The 16,101-nt window shown below is 47.6% G+C and overlaps 1 protein-coding gene across 4 annotated transcripts in view; it reads left to right on the top strand.

Moving 5' to 3' along the window:
- The window catches only part of LOC138859707 (microtubule-associated proteins 1A/1B light chain 3C-like), a 66,851-nt gene that overhangs the window by 16,075 nt on the left and 34,675 nt on the right, over nucleotides 1-16,101 (top strand). For 2 of the 4 annotated variants that reach the window (XM_070115625.1, XM_070115626.1), the window contains exon 2: nucleotides 11,606-11,661. In XM_070115625.1, the coding sequence (XP_069971726.1) occupies nucleotides 11,606-11,661 (56 nt within the window). Of the gene's footprint in view, nucleotides 1-2,146; nucleotides 2,747-11,605; nucleotides 11,662-16,101 lie in introns of those variants that run through there. The other 2 variants (XM_070115627.1, XM_070115628.1) reach the window with 2 other exon arrangements.

The raw sequence follows: 16,101 nt of genomic DNA, 5'->3' as shown, positions 1-16,101 counted from the left end.
CCTTCTCCCTCTCCCAGCTTTCCCTCCTTCTCCCTCTCCCAGCTTTTCCCCTCCTTCTCCCTCTCCCAGCTTTCCCTCCTTCTCCCTCCTCCCAGCTTTCCCCTCCTTCTCCCTCTCCCTGCTTTCCCCTCCTTCTCCCTCTTTGCTTCCCCCTCCTTCTCCCTCTTTGCTTCCCCCTCCTTCTCCCTCTCTCTGCTTTCCCCTCCTTCTCCCTCTCCCTGCTTTCCCCTCCTTCTCCCTCTCCTTGCTTTCCCCTCCTTCTCCCTCTCCCAGCTTTCCCTCCTTCTCCCTCTCCCAGCTTTCCCCTCCTTCTCCCTCTCCCAGCTTTCCCCTCCCTTCTCCCTCTCTCTGCTTTCCCCTCCTTCTCCCTCTTCCCTGCTTTCCCCCCTCCTTCTCCCTCTTTGCTTCCCCCCTCCTTCTCCCTCTCCCTGCTTTCCCCTCCTTCTCCCTCTCCTTGCTTTCCCCTCCTTCTCCCTCTCCCCCTTCCTCCATCCTCCCCCTCCCCCCCCCACATAGCCGGAAGCAATGCGAGGAGTGTCTCGGTTCTCAAGACTCCAAAGGAAAATCATTATAGCAGGGCGTGGTTGCGTCGTCTGTTGATAGGTTGCAACATGGCCATTGCAAGCCGTGGGCCAGGGTTTTTGAGGGAGGTGACAAGAAGAGGGGGGAGAAGATGGAGGGGAAGGGGGGAGAGGGATGGGAGGGGAAGGGGGAGAGGGGAGAGGGATGGAGAGGAGGGGAGGAGGGAGGAAATGGATGGAGGGGAGGAGGAGAGAGTGGAGGGGGAGAGAGAGAGGGATGGAGGAAGAGGGAGGAGAGGAGAAAAGAGGATGAGAGGAAGGGGAGAGGGAGAAAAGGAGGGATGCAGAGGAAGGGGGAGAGGGAGAAGAGGGATGGGAGGAAGCGAGTGTGGAGAAGGAAAGGAAGAGGGATGGGAGAAGGGGAGAGAGGAGAAGTGATGGAGTGGGGAGGGGAGAGAGGGAGAAGGAGGGGGCTGTACTTTGGGTTGGAGGTGCCGGGTCGACCTTGCTGGAATATGTGGGCGTGTGACCGTGAAGAATCCCCAGCACCGCAGACGCTCCCCCCCCCGGTTCGACCTTTGCTGGAATATGTGGGCGTCTGCCCGTGAGGAATCTCTCCCTCACCTTCCAGACACTCCATTTCCCTCCCCCTTCTTTTATTTCTGCCCTTCTTCCCTTCCCTTTTCCTTCCACTTTCTGCCCTTCCCTTCCCTTTTCCTTCCTCTTTCTGCCCTTCCCTTCCCTTTTCCTTCCTCTTTCTGCCCTTCCCTTCCCTTTTCCTTTCCTCTTTTCTTCCCTTCCTTCCTTTTCCTTCCCTTTCTGCCCTTCCTTCCCTCCTCTCATTCCCTTTTTCTCCCCTACCCTCCCCCTCCCCTTCTCTTCCCTTTTCTTCCCTTACCTACCCTTTTCTTCCCTTTCCCTTTCCCTTCCCTCTTCCATTTTCTTCCACTACTTGCCTCTGTAACCCTTCCCTTTCCTCTTAACCTTGTCATTCGGCCTTTTCTCTACTCTCATTCCCTCACCCTTCCTCCTCTCTCTCCTTTCCCCCCATACCTATCCCTTTTCTTCCCTTTCTATCCCTTCCCTCCCCTCTCCATTTCTTCCCCACTTGCCTCTGTCCCCTCTTCCCTTTCCCCATCCTTTGTTTTTCGGCCTCTCCCTCTCTTTCCCCCATCCTTCCCCCTCTCTCCAACTTTCCCCCATCCTTCCCCTCATCTCCTTTCCCCCATCCTTCCCCTCTTTCCTTTCCCCATCTCTTCTCATTCTGTCTTCCCACCCCTCTACCTCCCCATCTCTCTCCTCCATTCTTCCTCTCCTATCCCCTTCTCTCTTCTACTTCCTTCCCGCTTCCTCTTCCCTCTCTCCTTCCCCTTCCTTTTCCTTCTCCTCTTTGCCTACCATCTCTCCTTCCTCGTCCATATTGCTTCCTGTTTTTTATTCTTCTCCCTCTCTTCCCTTTCCTTTCACTTGCTCCCCACCCTTTCCCTCCCCCCTTCCCCCTCCCCCTCCCTCTCCCCCCTTCCCTGTCCCCGTTCCTTATCTTCTCCGATAAGCGATCATGAGGGAGATAAGGCGTCATAGGATAGTAAAACAATAAAATAAAATAAAATCAAGCTCTGTGCGTTGACCTTGTGATACAGCGGCTCACTGGCGCCAGGGTGCACACAGACACGCACACATGTACGTACACACGACGCTTCGCCCCTCACGTACACTAGAAGTCCCGCCGTGGTTGCTCAGTCATGTGTACACCGCCGAGTGGGCTGCATGTGTGTCCGCAGTGGCTCTTGTGACACATTTTTCGGTGTTCTGTTTGCTCTCGGATACGTGGCTAGCCGGCAGCGACTTCGGATTCGTTGGAGAGAGAGAGAAGAAAGTCGGATCTGTGAGCGAACGAACAGTTGCGAGACGAACACTCCGGCGGATTGTGGTTTAATTTCGTCGCGAATGATTGGCGATTGCTCATTCGATTTCTGCGGAACCGAACGGCCTTGTTGAGGTCGTGTGCAAGACCTCCCTCCCTGCCCTCCCTCTCCCTCTCCCTCTCCCTCTCCCTCTCCCTCCTTCCCTGCCCAGACTGCCCCGCCCGCCTGCCCTCTCCTCCCTCTCCCTTCTCCCCCCTCCCCCGGTCCTTACTCCAAAGAGAGACTTTACACACTTGCAAGACGTAGTGTAGTGTGTGTGTGAGAGAGGCAAGATGAGGGAATTCGAAATCAAAACACCAGGTAAGGATTTATTTGTTATATAATTATTTCGTCTGTAGGGGGGGGGGGTGAGGGAGATAAGGTAGACGTCCTGGAAGGGATTAGTATGCAGGTTGTGGCCTATCAGCTGTTCCGACCTCCCCCTCCCCTCCCCTCCTATCCCACTCATTCATTGACTGAAGAAAGATAAGTTCACTCATAAGGGTCGTCATTTATTTCTGCCATTTTCTCTCTCTCTCTCTCTCTCTCTCTCTCTCTCTCTCTCTCTCTCTCTCTCTCTCTCTCTCTCTCTCTCTCTCTCTCTCTCTCTCTCTCTCTCTCCCTCTCTCTCTCCTTCCTATGTCTGTTCTACATGTATGTATGTCTCATTGTTTATCTGTCTGTCTGTTTATCTATCGATCTGTCTGTGCCTTCCTCTCTGTCTATATATCTACACATCACATACCCACACCTAGATCTCCACAGATCTCGTATTTTCAGAACCACACCAAAAAAGGCAAGAGAGGAAACAGCGAATCGATTAATTTTATTAATTATGAATACTGAACAGAATATCATTACCCCTCCCCCATTACCCCCTCCCCCCTCCCCATGCTCTGACATGACCTAAGGCAGGATTTCCTAATTCCTTCAGGAGGGGGGGGGGTGTAAGGAAGGATACCTAATGATCTAAGGCTACGTAAGGTTTCTCTTCCAACGTCGATGTGAAGTGCAAGAATGGTTCTTCGGGGCGGTTGTCAAAAGGTTTATATTCGTCTGATTTTCACCCATAAACCCGGGTTCTCCATTTGCCTATCGCAGTCATATGTGTGTGGGGGGGGGGGGGGAAGGGGCGGTCGAGACAACATAATGAGGGAACCGTCATAATGTGACTTAAGGGGGATGTCACACTAGCACTTTTTTCCGTCAATTTTTGGACAATTTTATTTAACATCAATGCCAACATTCTCGAATATAGCTCTTGATTTGACTTGGCTTTGCTAAAAAGAAAAGTTGACGGGAAGGTTTTCAGACGGAAACGATCATTATCGTCTGCCTTGAATATCGACAATTCGCTCAAAAATGAACAAAATTTCAGAAATTTGTAAAAAAAAAAAAATGACGGAAGAAGTGCTAGTGTGACATTACCTTTAATTAATTCGCTGTGTATTCTAGATGATCGAAGAATGGCCGATAGTATCATTCGATGTTCACTCTAGCTGATCAAGGATTAATGATTAAACGTGACAAATTTAATTCGCTGTTTCAGCTGATCGAAGAATGATGATTAAACATGGCAGATATTATTATTCGCTGTTCACGCCAGCTGATCGAAGAGTGATGAAACAGCTGCAAATATTATTGTTTACCCTGTGAACAGAAAACATGTGATCCGCAAAACCACAATTTTCCCAACAACAATCCTATCAGAATTCAATAGATTATACATTCCACCACAACAACGGGGAAATAATATTGATAATTAGTCGTCCTCTGAATGCGGTTTTGATTCTCCCAAACACGCCATCGTAGATTAAAAAAAAAAAAAGAGAGAGGATAGATAAGATAGATAAGAAGGCGAAGTTCGTAGATTTTGCGTAGATAGAATGACTTTCCTCCGCTGTCCAAGGTTGTTTGGGGGGAGGGGGAGGAGGAGGAGTGGGAGGGTTATGTCGACACCCCCCTCCCCACTCCCCTCAACTCTCCGTGATGGATTTGTATTTATTTGTCCGTAAAATTTGCCGAACCACGTTGGGTTTCTTTTTTTCCCTTATTTTTCTTTTGTATTTTTTTTTCTTTTTTCTTTTTTTGGTTTCAAGTAAGATTTTTTTTTTTTTAAGCAAGATCCTGGCACGTGTTAGTCTCGTGCCTAAGGACGGCCTTTGCTGGGCGCATTTTGGCGACGCAGAAGTTGCATCCTTGCAGCTTGCGAATTTCCTCGTTTTTGCGGCTCTGGTCGGGCAACCCGCGTGACGTCAGCGCTGCGAGGAGTGACGTCATCGGCAGGAGCCAGAACCGGGTCGCCAGACGGAGCAACTGGCTGAGGGTGCCACTTGTTTGCACTGTCCGCTGCGCATGTACCGTGTGCTAAGCCGCTGCACTTGTACCCTGTACTTGAACCGTGTTGCTGTACCTGTCTTTTGTATCCTGATAGTTGGAGCTTGTGCTTGTTTCATGACCTGGAGCACGTAATTGTTCCCTGTAGGTGTAAATTGTGCTTGTTTGTGCTTGTAGGTTGCAGGACATCGCGATGACTTGTCCACACGTACGGACGAATGCTCCGATGCACACCTGCGAGATGGGACGCCACGTGCCGAAGCAGGAATATTTTGGGGGGCTGTTTTCTGTATGTTGCAAATATCTACACTTGCAATTTGCACCGCCTCCGGAAGAATGGCCGTGTGGCGGATTTAATTGCTGCATCACGTGGTATTTGCAAAACGTATGAAGACGAGAAGAAAAATGTCGAACTCATTTCCATCATACACATGCTGTACCCTCCCCCCCCCTTCCCGCTGCTCCCCCCCCTCCCCTTGGCTTGGCGCCTTATATGGTGTGTCTACGAGCGAGGCCGAGAGAGGGAGGGAGGGGAGGGTCTGAGTCATTCTCTCTTTCTCTTTTTCTTTTTCTTTCTCTCTTTCTCTTTCTCTCTCTCTCACCATATCCCCTCACTTTCTCTTTCACTCTCTCGCTTTCTTTCCTTTTATTCTTTCATCACTCTCCCTTTCCCATTTCCCCCCTTCCCCTTCAACTTCTCCCCTTCCCCCTCTTTCCCTTCCCCCTTCCCCTTCAACTTCCCTTTCCCCCTACCCTTCCCCTTCAACTTCTCCCCATCCCCCTCTTTCCCCTTCCCCCCCTTCCCCTTCAACTTCTCCCTCCCCCTTCCCCCTTTCCCATACCCTTCCCCATCCTCCTTCCCCCTTCCCTCCTTCTCCCCCTTCCCCCTACCCTTCCCCATCCTCCTCTCCCCCTTTTCCCCCCTTCCCCTTCCCCATCCTCCTCTTCCCCCTACCCTTTCCCCCTTTCCCCTCCCTTCCCACTCCTTCCCCTCCCCCTCCCCCTCCCCCTCCCCCCGCTCCCCCTCCAATGTCGCCGCCAGAGGATGTGGCCGCCGCGTGGAGGTCATCGCGTCTTGCTGCTGCGGTGGTCGTAGTATGCGTCGTTGTCTCGCATGGTTGAGGGGGGAGGGAGAGGTGGGGAAGGAGGAGGAGATGGAGGAAGGAGGTGGGGGGGGAAGGAGGAAGGGGGAGGTGGGGAAGGAGGAAGGAGGAGGGGGAGATGGGGAAGGAGGAGGGGGAGATGGGGAAGGAGGAGGGGGAGATGGGGAAGGAGGAAGGGGAGGTGGGGAAGGAGGTGGAGGGGGAGGGGGAAGGAGGTGGAGGGGAGGGGGAGGGGAGGTGGAGGTGGAGGTGGGGAAAGGAGGTGGAGGGGGAGGTGGAGGGGGAGGTGGAGGGGGAGGTGGGGAAGGAGGAGGAGATGGAGGAAGGGGGGAAGGGAAAAAGGGAAGTGAGCAGGTGGAGGAAATGAGGAGATGGAGGAAGGGAGGTGAAGGGGGAGAAAAAAGGGAAGTGAGGAGGTGGAGGAAAATAAAGGGAGGGTAGGGGAATAGGAAGGGAGGTGGAAAGAGGATGCAATGAGGAAATAAAGGAAGGTGGGAAAGAGTGATGCAATGAGGAATAAAGGAAGGGAGGGAGGAGGGGGACGAGTGAAGGAGGAATGGGGGAGAGGGGGAGGAAGAGGAAATGGAGGAAGGAAGGAAAGAAGGGAGAAAGGGGGGAGGGGGAAGGAGAAATAAAGGAAGCTGGAGGGAGGAGGAAAGAAATGAGGAAGAGGGGAAGGAGAGGAGGCAAAAAAGGGTGAGGTGGGAAGGACGAGGAGATGAAGAAATGGAGGGAAGGGGGCGGGAGATGAGGGAAGGAGTATAGGAAATGAGGAAATAAAAGGGAAGGTGCAGGCAGGCGCAGAGGCGGAAGTGGGAAGGAGGGAGATGAAATGAGATGAAGGAAGTAGGACGGATTAGGAAGGAAGGAAGGAGAAGGGGGAAGGAGGGGAAGAGGAGGAGGAAAAACGGAAAAATAGTAGTGGGGAGATGAGAGAGGGACATAAAGAAGGGAAAGGAAGAAAAGGAAAAAAGAACAAAGAGAAGGAAGGGGGAGGCAGAAACGAGATACAGAGGGAGCAAAGTAGTCCTAGGGAAATTTGAAGAAGTGGGAGGGAAAGGAGGGAGGGGAAGGAGGAACAAGCGAAAAGAAAGGAGGGAGGGAAGTAAAAAAGAGGGATAACGACGAAAAGAGGAGAGTGAGAGAGAGGAAGAAGCAAGCAGAGGGGAAAAGGGAGGAGGCAAAAATGAGGGAAATGGGGGGTGTGGAGGAAAACAAAGGAAAAACGAAGGAAAGTAGGAGAAAGGAGAAAAAAAAACAATCCGAAGAAGGAAAGTAGAGAATAAGAAATGAAAGGGGAAGTATAAGAATGCGGAAGGTGGGAAGAATCTAGCAATGAAGTCAAATGAAGTCACAGAAGAGTGACGAAGAAAATGAAGCAATAAACGGGAGATAGAGAAAAAAAAGGAAAATGAAAAGAAATCTATTAGCAGAAATAAAGATAAATGGATAGGAATGCAATAAATACAGTAAGTAGGCCTTCAAAAAAAAAAAAGAATAATAAAGATGAGACAGAGGAAAAAGATGATAAAATTTCGAGTTCAGGAGAAGGCACAATAGTTGAAAGTTGAAGGTGAGCAACCCGGGCCTCGCTTAGGTCATTTCCGGTCGGGCAACATAGGGGATAATAGGCTTTTACTTTATAACACTAATTTATTCATGTTGAAAGCCTGTTAGACCCGATGCCATGCTCGTCATTATCCTCTTCCCTTTTTGCTCTTTATTTCCTTTGTTTCTTCATGCAATAAGGCTTTTACTTTATCATTTATTCATGTATACCTGTTAGAAACCAGATGTCGCATGGTCATTATCCTCTTCCCTTTTTGCTCTTTATTTCCTTTGTTTCTTCTTTTCCCTCCATGCATTCGAAGGCTTTTACTTTATAACACTTACTTTATTCATGTTGAAAGCCTGTCAGACCCGATGTCATGCAATAAGGGCGTCATTATCTATACCAGAAAAAGCATGGATTTTTTTTTTTGGGGGGGGGGGTTGAGAAATCTTGCAATGTGACCTCTGACCTGGTATAGGAAGGTCAGGTGGCGGATGTGAGTGGCGTGGGTGGGGAGGAGAGAATGGGGGGGGGGGGGCAGGGGGAGGGGTTATAGAGACAAGGTTATAGGTTTGGTATTACTTACTCTCTCTCCTCGCCCCATTTCCCTTTTTTCTTTCTCGCTTTTCCACTTTCTTTTCCCCTTTTTCTTCTCTCTCTCTCTCTCTCTCTCCTCCACTTTTTTTCACTTTTTGTCTCTCCTCCACTTTTTTTCACTCTTTCTCTTTCCTCCACTTTTTTCCACTTTTTCTCTCTTTCCTCCACTTTCTTCTCTCTCTCTCTCTCTCTCTCTCTCTCTCTCTCTCTCTCTCTCTCTCTCTCTCTCTCTCTCTCTCTCTCTCTCTTTCTCTTTCCTCCACTTTTCCTCTTTTCTTCAGCTTTTCCACTCTTTTCCAGATTTATTGTTACACTTTTTCCTGATTTTCTCCCATTTTCTTTTCGGATTTTCTTCCTTTTCCTCTTCTCATTTTTCCTGTTCCATTTTCCTCATCACTTTCCACCTTCCCACATTTTGCTCGTTATTATCCTCTTCCTTTTCTGCTCTCTTTATTTTCTTTGTTTTTCCTTTTCCCTCCGTTCATTCTCAAAAGTCAAGGTTATGACCCTGTATGCTCTCTCTCTCTCTCTCTCTCTCTCTCTCTCTCTCTCTCTCTCTCTCTCTCTCTCTCTCTCTCTCTCTCTCTCTCTCTCTCTCTCTCTCTCCCTCTCCCTCTCCCTCTCCCTCCCTCTCCCCTCTCTCCTCCCTCTCCCTCTCTCCCCTCTCTCTCTCTCTCTCTCTCTCTCTCTCTCTCTCTCTCTCCCTCTCTCCCTCTCTCCTCTCTCCCTCTCTCTCTCTCTCTCTCTCTCTCTCCCTCTCCCTCTCTCTCCCTCCCTCTCTCTCTCCCTCCCTCTCTCTCTCCCTCCCTCTCCCTCTCCCTCTCCCTCTCCCTCTCTCCCGAGGTCAGTTTCGTCTAGACTTCTCTGTCGGCCTTTGACCCCTGGATGCTGACCTTACGTGTGATGAGGTTACGTGGATCTGTTGTGGCTTTGGATGACCTTTGGATGACCTTTCTTGGTTTGGGTGACCTTTTTTTAGTTTGGGTGGTCTGTGTTGGGTGAATGTCGGTGGCTTTCTCTCTTTTGCTATCTGTGTCTGTTTTCTGGTCTCTCTCTCTTTCTCTCGTTATTTCTTTCTCTCTCGTTCTCTTTCTTTCTCTTTTTCTTTCTCTCTCGTTCTCTTTCTTTCTCTTTTTCTTTCTTTATTCCCTTCCTCCCTTCTCTCTTCACTACCTATCTCTACCATCTCCTCCCCTATCTTTCCTGGTTTCCTTCCTTTCTTTCCTAATTCTCTACCTCCCTCCCTCCCTCCCTTTTCCTCCGTTTTTTTTCCTCCACCCTTCGTTACCTCCGTTCCTCCCTTTCCTCCCCGTCTCCCACTCTCCCCCTCGCCCCCTCCTTTCCCCCTCCCTCCTCTCCTTCCCTCTCTCCCTCACTCCTTCCTCTCTCCCTCCTTCCTTCCTTCTCTTCCTTCCTTCCTCTCCTTCCTTTCCTCCCTTCTCCCTCTCTCTCCTTCCCTCTCCCGCCCCCTCTCCTCCTCCCTCTCCCTCTCCCTACTCCTCCTCCCTCTCCCTCTCCCTCTCCCCCTCCCTCTCCCACTCCTTTCCTCCCTCCTCCCTCCTCTCCCCCTCTCCCCTCTCCCTCTCCCTCTCCCTTTCCCTCCCTTCCCTCCCCCCCTTTCCGCCAAGCTAACCTCCATGCTTTAACTATCCCGCCGAGTCACTCCGCTCTCGTTTTATCCCGCGAGCTCTGGCGTCCTGCGGTGACAGGTCTTCTCGGAGGGGAAAAGTTGATGCTTATGGAGATTTTTTTTTTCGTTTTTGATTTTTTCGTTTTTTCGTTTTTTTTTTCGTTTTTTCGTATTTTTCGTTTTTTCGGTGTTTATTATTATTATTATTATATTCATGTGTTTAGGTTTTTTATTTTTTATTTTTTTTTCTGTTTTTTTTTTTTATTTTTTAACAGGTGGGTGGAGGGGGAGGGAGGGTGGGAGAGGGATAAGGGATAGGGGAGGAAGGGAGAAGGGATACAGAGGAGAGGTGGGGGAGAAGGGGTTAGGGGGAAGGGGAAGAAAGGGAGAGTGGAGGAGAATAGGAGTTAGGAGAATGTGGCAAGAGCGAGGGGGTGGTGGAGGAGGGGGAAAGTGGGAGAGGATGAAGGTGGAGCTTTTGGAAAAGAGAGGTGGGAGAGGAGGAGGGAAAGAAGAAGGAAGAGGAGAGGGGAAAAGAAGAGGAAAGTGGGAGAAAGGATGGAGGAGGTGGAGGGGGAAAGGAGGGTGGTGGAGGGGAAAGGAGGGAGAGGATGGTGGAGGGGGGGAAAGGAGGGAGAGGAGGGTGGTGGAGGGGGGTGGGGGTGATATTTACACTTTGTGGTAGTTGGGAGGAAAGTGGGTCTTACGTAAGGGTTAGTTTTGCATGATTACCCCAGTTAAGGCGGTGATAACACGGGTCTTGCAACATGTGAGCATTTACGTTTTTATTTTGACTTTCTCCTTCCTGTTATTACTCTTACTTAACCTGTTTTTTTGTTTTTCCTTTTTTACGTTTTCTCTTCTGTTTTTTTTTCTCGTTTTTTTTTGTTTTTCGTTTGATTCTTTTTTTTACTCGGTTTTCTTTTAGGTCTTCTCTTTCTTCATCTTCGTCGTCTTCGTTTTTTCTTCTCCCTTTCCCTCTTTCCCCCTCTCCTGTTTTCCCTTTTTCCCCTTTTCTGTCTCTCTCTTTCCCCTTTTCTCTCTCCCTCTTTCCCCCTTCTTCTGTTTCCCTCTTTTCATTTACCTCTTCCTGCTTTCCATCTTCTCCCCTCTCAATTTCCCCCTTTTCCCCCTCTGGTTTCCCCTTTTACCCCACCTCCTCTTTCCTCTTTACCCCCACCTCTCTTTTCCTCTCTTTTACCCCACCGTCTCTTCCTTTCACTGCCCTCTCTTACCCCGTCTTTCACTTTCCCCCTCCCCTCTCTCTTCTTCCCTTCTCACTTTCCCCCTCCCTCTCTTTCCCCTTTCCCCCTCCCTCTCACTTTCCCCCTTTCCTCCCCTTTCTCCCCCCCTTCCCCTCTCACTCCCCTTTCTCCCCCTCCCCTCTCACTTTCCCCTTTCATCCCTTTTCCTTTCCCCTCTCTCCCCCTCTTCCCCACCTCTCAATTCCCCCCTTCCCCCCCCCTCCCCATATCCCCCCTATTCCCCCTCTTTCCTTTCCTCTTCCCCCAACCCCTCTTCCCTATTCGGGCTGCAAGCGTGTTGATGAAGGTATCGTGATTAAGCATTGGTGTTGCAAGTTATTTTTATGCGCTTTTATGTTTGTTTTTATTTGTTTACTTATTTCAATCATTCTTTTGAAATGAGGATTAAGTTGTTTTTTTTTAAGATAAATTGATAGGTGTGTGTTTAAGTTTGTGTTGGTGTTTTTGTTTGTTTGTTTGTTTGTATGTATATTCGTATATCAGTCTATCTTTATCTATCATGTATATGTATACATGTTAAATACGTGATATTTTTATCGGTATTTGCCGGATTATCATTATATATATTAATGTGGATATAAATATAGATATTTTTTCTTTTACTAAACTCTTCGCCCTTGGCAAAGATTGAATATGCAAATTTAAACGTTCTATTTATAATTTGTGGATTTTCTAACATGTTTTTCCTCTCCCCAGTGACCAGGAAGGAGGAGGTGGCGAACATAAGGGCGAAATTCCCTACCAAAATACCTGTAAGTATGGCCTTTAATTTTTTTTAGGGGAAAATGTAGGGGGAAATTATCTAGGTCGGCCATCTTGGCTAGGTTTTTCATTTTTATTTTTTTTATTTTCATCGTATTCGTTTTGTTTTTCTTGGTTTCATTTCTCGTTTCGTTTTGTGAATCGGTGAGGAGGAGGAGAAAAATGTTTCAAAGGTTTAGTAAAAAGAATTTTAAAAAGTTTCGTTCTCTTTGCTTTTTCTCGTTTTGCTTTGCATTCTCTCTCTCTCTCTCTCTCTCTCTCTCTCTCTCTCTCTCTCTCTCTCTCTCTCTCTGGCTCTCTCTCTCTCTCTCTCTCTCTCTCTTATTTCGGATTTTATAGATATTACACTTTCGTAGTCATTCAGTGGAGAGGAAGTGAAAAGTGAAAATGTGTATTTACGTAAGGACCATAAAACGTTTAATTTCCCTCTTACCTTCTGTGGCACCATTTTTATCCCCCCCCCCCCCCCACCATCCAACTCAGATTTTTTTTCTTGTTTTCTTTTTTTTTTTTTTTGTGTGTGTGTGTGTGTGTGTGTGTGTGTGTGTGTGTGTGTGTGTGTGTGTGTGTGTGTGTGTGTGTTTGTTTTGTTTATCAGAGATTTTTTTTTTTTTTTTTTTTGGGGGGGGGGGCAGTATTAGCAATTATTTCTGCTCGGATCAGAATAAACAAGGTTACAAGCCCGAGATGGATGGATAAATAGATGGATGGATGAATAGATGGATGGATAAATAGATGGATGGATAAATAGATGGATGGATAAATAGATGGATGGATAAATAGATGGATGGATAAATAGATGGATGGATAAATAGATGGATGGATAAATAGATGGATGGATGGGTGAATAGATGGATGGGTGAATAGATGGATGGGTGAATAGATAGATAGGTGAATTCATGAATAGATGGATGGATGGATGGATGTATAGACGAATAGAGGGGTGTATAGACAGATAAGTGTATAAATAGATGGAATTATGTATAGAGATATGAAGCGACTGATAGACAGATTGATAGATTGGTAGATTGAAAGATTGGTAGATTGATAGATTGGTAGATTGATAGATTGGTAGATTGATAGATTGGTAGATTGATAGATTGGTAGATTGGTAGATTGATAGATTAGTAGATTAGTAGATTGGTAGATTGTTAGATTGATAGACTGATTGATTGATAGATTGATAGACTGATTGATTGATAGATTAATATGAATATGAATATAGAGAAAATCCACAAGCACACCTACAGTTACGCGATACGGAAGCGGACAATGATGAAAGGGAATGCTCATTAGTGTACGGTTGTTCGCCCCCACCCCCCTTCCCTCCCTCTACCCCTCTACCCCTCTACCCTCTCCTCTACCCCCTCCCCCTTCCCCTCTCCTCTACCCCCTCTACCCTCTCCCTCCCCCTCCCCCTCCTCTCCTCTCCCCCTTCCCCTCTCCTCTCCCTCTTCCCCTCTCCCTCTACCCTCTCCCACTCTACCCTCCTCTCCCCCTTCCCTCTCTCCTCTCCCTCTTCCCCTCCCCTCTACCCCCTCCCCTCTACCCTCCCCCTCCCCTCTCCCCCTTCCTTCCTCCCCTCTCCCTCTTCCCTACCCCCACACGCCCACTCCCCACTTTCCGCGTGTTAGATAAGAGCCGTGCCCCTAACCCCCCTCCCCACACGCCCACTCCCACTTTCCGCGTGTTAGATAAGAGCTCTGACCCTACCCCCCCACCCCACCCCCACCTCTGTCTCTCCCCCTGGCCCTTCCATTTCCTCTCATTCTTCTGTTTCCCTCTCCATCTTCTCTCTATTTTTTCTTTCATTCTTTTTCTGCTTCTCTCTCTTATTTTCTGTTTCTCTCTTTTTTCTCTTTGTCTCAAGTTTGTCTCCATCTCTCCCTGCTCTTTCACTCTCACTCCCGCTCCTTCCCCTCCCTTTCCTCCTCCCCCATTTTTCCCTCTTCCTTCCTCCATCTACCCCCATTTCCCCTCTCCCTCTTCCCCCATTTGTCCCTCCCCCTTTTCCCCCTCTTCTCCCTCCTCCCCATTTGTCCCTCCCCCTTTTCCCCTCTTCTCTCTCTCTCCTCCCCCATTTGTCCCTCCCCCTTTTCCTTTCCCCCATTTTCCCCATCTCCTCTTCGTCCCTCCCTCCCCAATTTTCCTCTCTCTTCTCCCTCTTCCTGCCTCCCTCCCCTGTTTTCCCATCTCCCTCCTCCCCATTTGTCCCTCCCCTGTTTTCCTATCTCCCTCTTCCCCATTTGTCCCTCCCCGTTTTCCCCTCTTCCTCCCTCCCTCTTTTCCTCTTCCTCCCTCTACTCCCTCTCTCCTAATGGTGGTTTCCGTTAGTCGTTGTTTGCCGGTTACGTAACTAGGTCAGGGTTCATGTAGTTGTTTTTCGCGTCTCTCTCTCTCTGTTCATTTATCTTTTCTCTATATCTGTACGCGGTTTTTCTGCCCCTTGTTTGGTTTTGTCTTGTCTCTCGTTCGTCCTATTCTTGATCGTATCTATCTGCGCTCTTTGCGTTTTCTTTCTCTTTTCTCTTTTTCTTTCTTGCTCTCTCTTTCTCTTTCTCTTTCTCTCTTTCTCTTTCTATCTTTCTCTTTCTTTCTCTTTCTCTTTCTTTCTCTCTTTCTCATTCTCTTCTTTCTGTCTTTCTCTTTCTTCTCCTCTTTTTCTTTCTCTTTCTTTCTTTCTCTCTTTCTCTTTCTTTCTCTTTCTCTCCTTCTTTCTCTCTCTTCTCTCTCTCTTTCTCTCTCTTTCTATCTTTCTCTCTTTCTTTTTCTCTCTCTTTCTCTCTCTCTTTCTCTCTCTCTTTCTCTCTCTCTCTCTCTCTCTCTCTCTCTCTCTCTCTCTCTCTCTCTCTCTCTCTCTCTCTCTCTCTCTCTCTCTCCCTCTCTCTCTCTCTCTCCTGATTTCCTTCGTTTTCTTGTTTCTTCGTTTTTTCTTCGTTTTCTTTGCCCTTAAATGGTTATTACTCTTGCTATTCATATTTTACTGTTAGTATATTGCTTCCTAACTAATTGTTTCCTTTGTTGATAAGTGTGATAAATGATGATGGCGATGTGTCAATGAGTGATATGAAGATAATGAGTGATGATAATAGTAATTATAATGATAATGATAATGATAATAGTAATAATGATGATAATGATAATAATGATAATAGTAATGATAATGATGATAATGATAATAGTAATGATAATGATGATAATGGTAATAGTAATGATAATGATGATACTAATAATAATGATGATAATGATAACAGTAGTAATGATAATGATAATAGCAGTAATGATGACAAGGAAAATAGTAACAGTAATTGAAATGACAACTAAACGGTGTTAAAAACGATTATTACATAAAGATGAAAATCACCCCATTCATAAATAACAATCCACAACGGAAAGAAATCACGTGTTAGCCATCGGGGGAGGGTATGTCACGTGACTTGCCTGCCCGCCCGTTCCCATGGCAACGCCCGGGTGGATGGCGGTGGCGTGTGTTTGTATGGTGGGCGCGGGTGGGCGAAGGAGGGGAGGGTGGGGAGGGCGGGTGACCTTCACGTGTCATGGAGTAGAGGGGCCCATTATATTATCGCGCTTGTTGTCTGTTTTCCTTTTCTTTCTTTCTTTTGTATTTTTCTATTTTTCTTTCGTTTTTTTTTTTTTTTTTCTTCGTCTTTTTCTATTTTTTTTTCTATTTTTCTTTTATATTTTTGTTTTTTCATTCTCTTTTTATCATTTCATCTTTCTCTTTCTTTCTCTTTTCTTTCTTTTTGTTTTTCTTTCGCTCTATCTCCTTCCCCTTCCCTTCCCTCTCCTCTCCTTTCTTTTTCTCGTGTCTCTTCTCTTCTCTCTCTTCTCCTTAGTAGAGGGGGTAGGGGTAGGGAGTATGGGGGAGGGTGATGACTTTCCTGTATGTTTTTTTTCCGATCTTTGAGAATCTCTCGTCTATCTATCTATCTATCTATCTATCTCTATATGTCTCTCTCCTTCTCCTTCTCCCTCTTCTTCTCTATTTTCTTCCTTCTCCTTCTCCCTTTCTTTCTCCATTTTTTTCCTTCTCCTTCCTCTTGTTTCTCCCTCCTCTTCTTTCTCCTGCCTCATCTTTGTTCCCTCATCTCCTCCTCCCTCTTCCTCTTTTTTTTTCACACGTTCTTTTGTCGTTCTCTTCCCTTCCTCCCTTGCCGTTCCGTCTCCATTTATCCATTTTTTCCTCCTACTATCCTCACGCGTCTAAAACGAAGAAAAAAAATATCCTTATCTTCACCCCGACTTCCCTAATACCTTGCTTCCTTGTCGGTATCAGGTATTCCCCTACTTCCTCCCTCCCTCCCTCCTCCTCCTCCTCCTCCTCCTTCCCTCTTCCTCTCCCTCCCCTCCCTCCTTCCTCCCTCCCTCCTCCTCCTCTCCAATCCCTTCCACCTTCCTTCCTCCTCTCT

Source organism: Penaeus vannamei, chromosome 37 (genome assembly GCF_042767895.1).
Source record: "Penaeus vannamei isolate JL-2024 chromosome 37, ASM4276789v1, whole genome shotgun sequence".
Taxonomy (NCBI): domain Eukaryota; kingdom Metazoa; phylum Arthropoda; class Malacostraca; order Decapoda; family Penaeidae; genus Penaeus; species Penaeus vannamei.
This window is presented reverse-complemented; position numbering and strand designations above follow the sequence as displayed.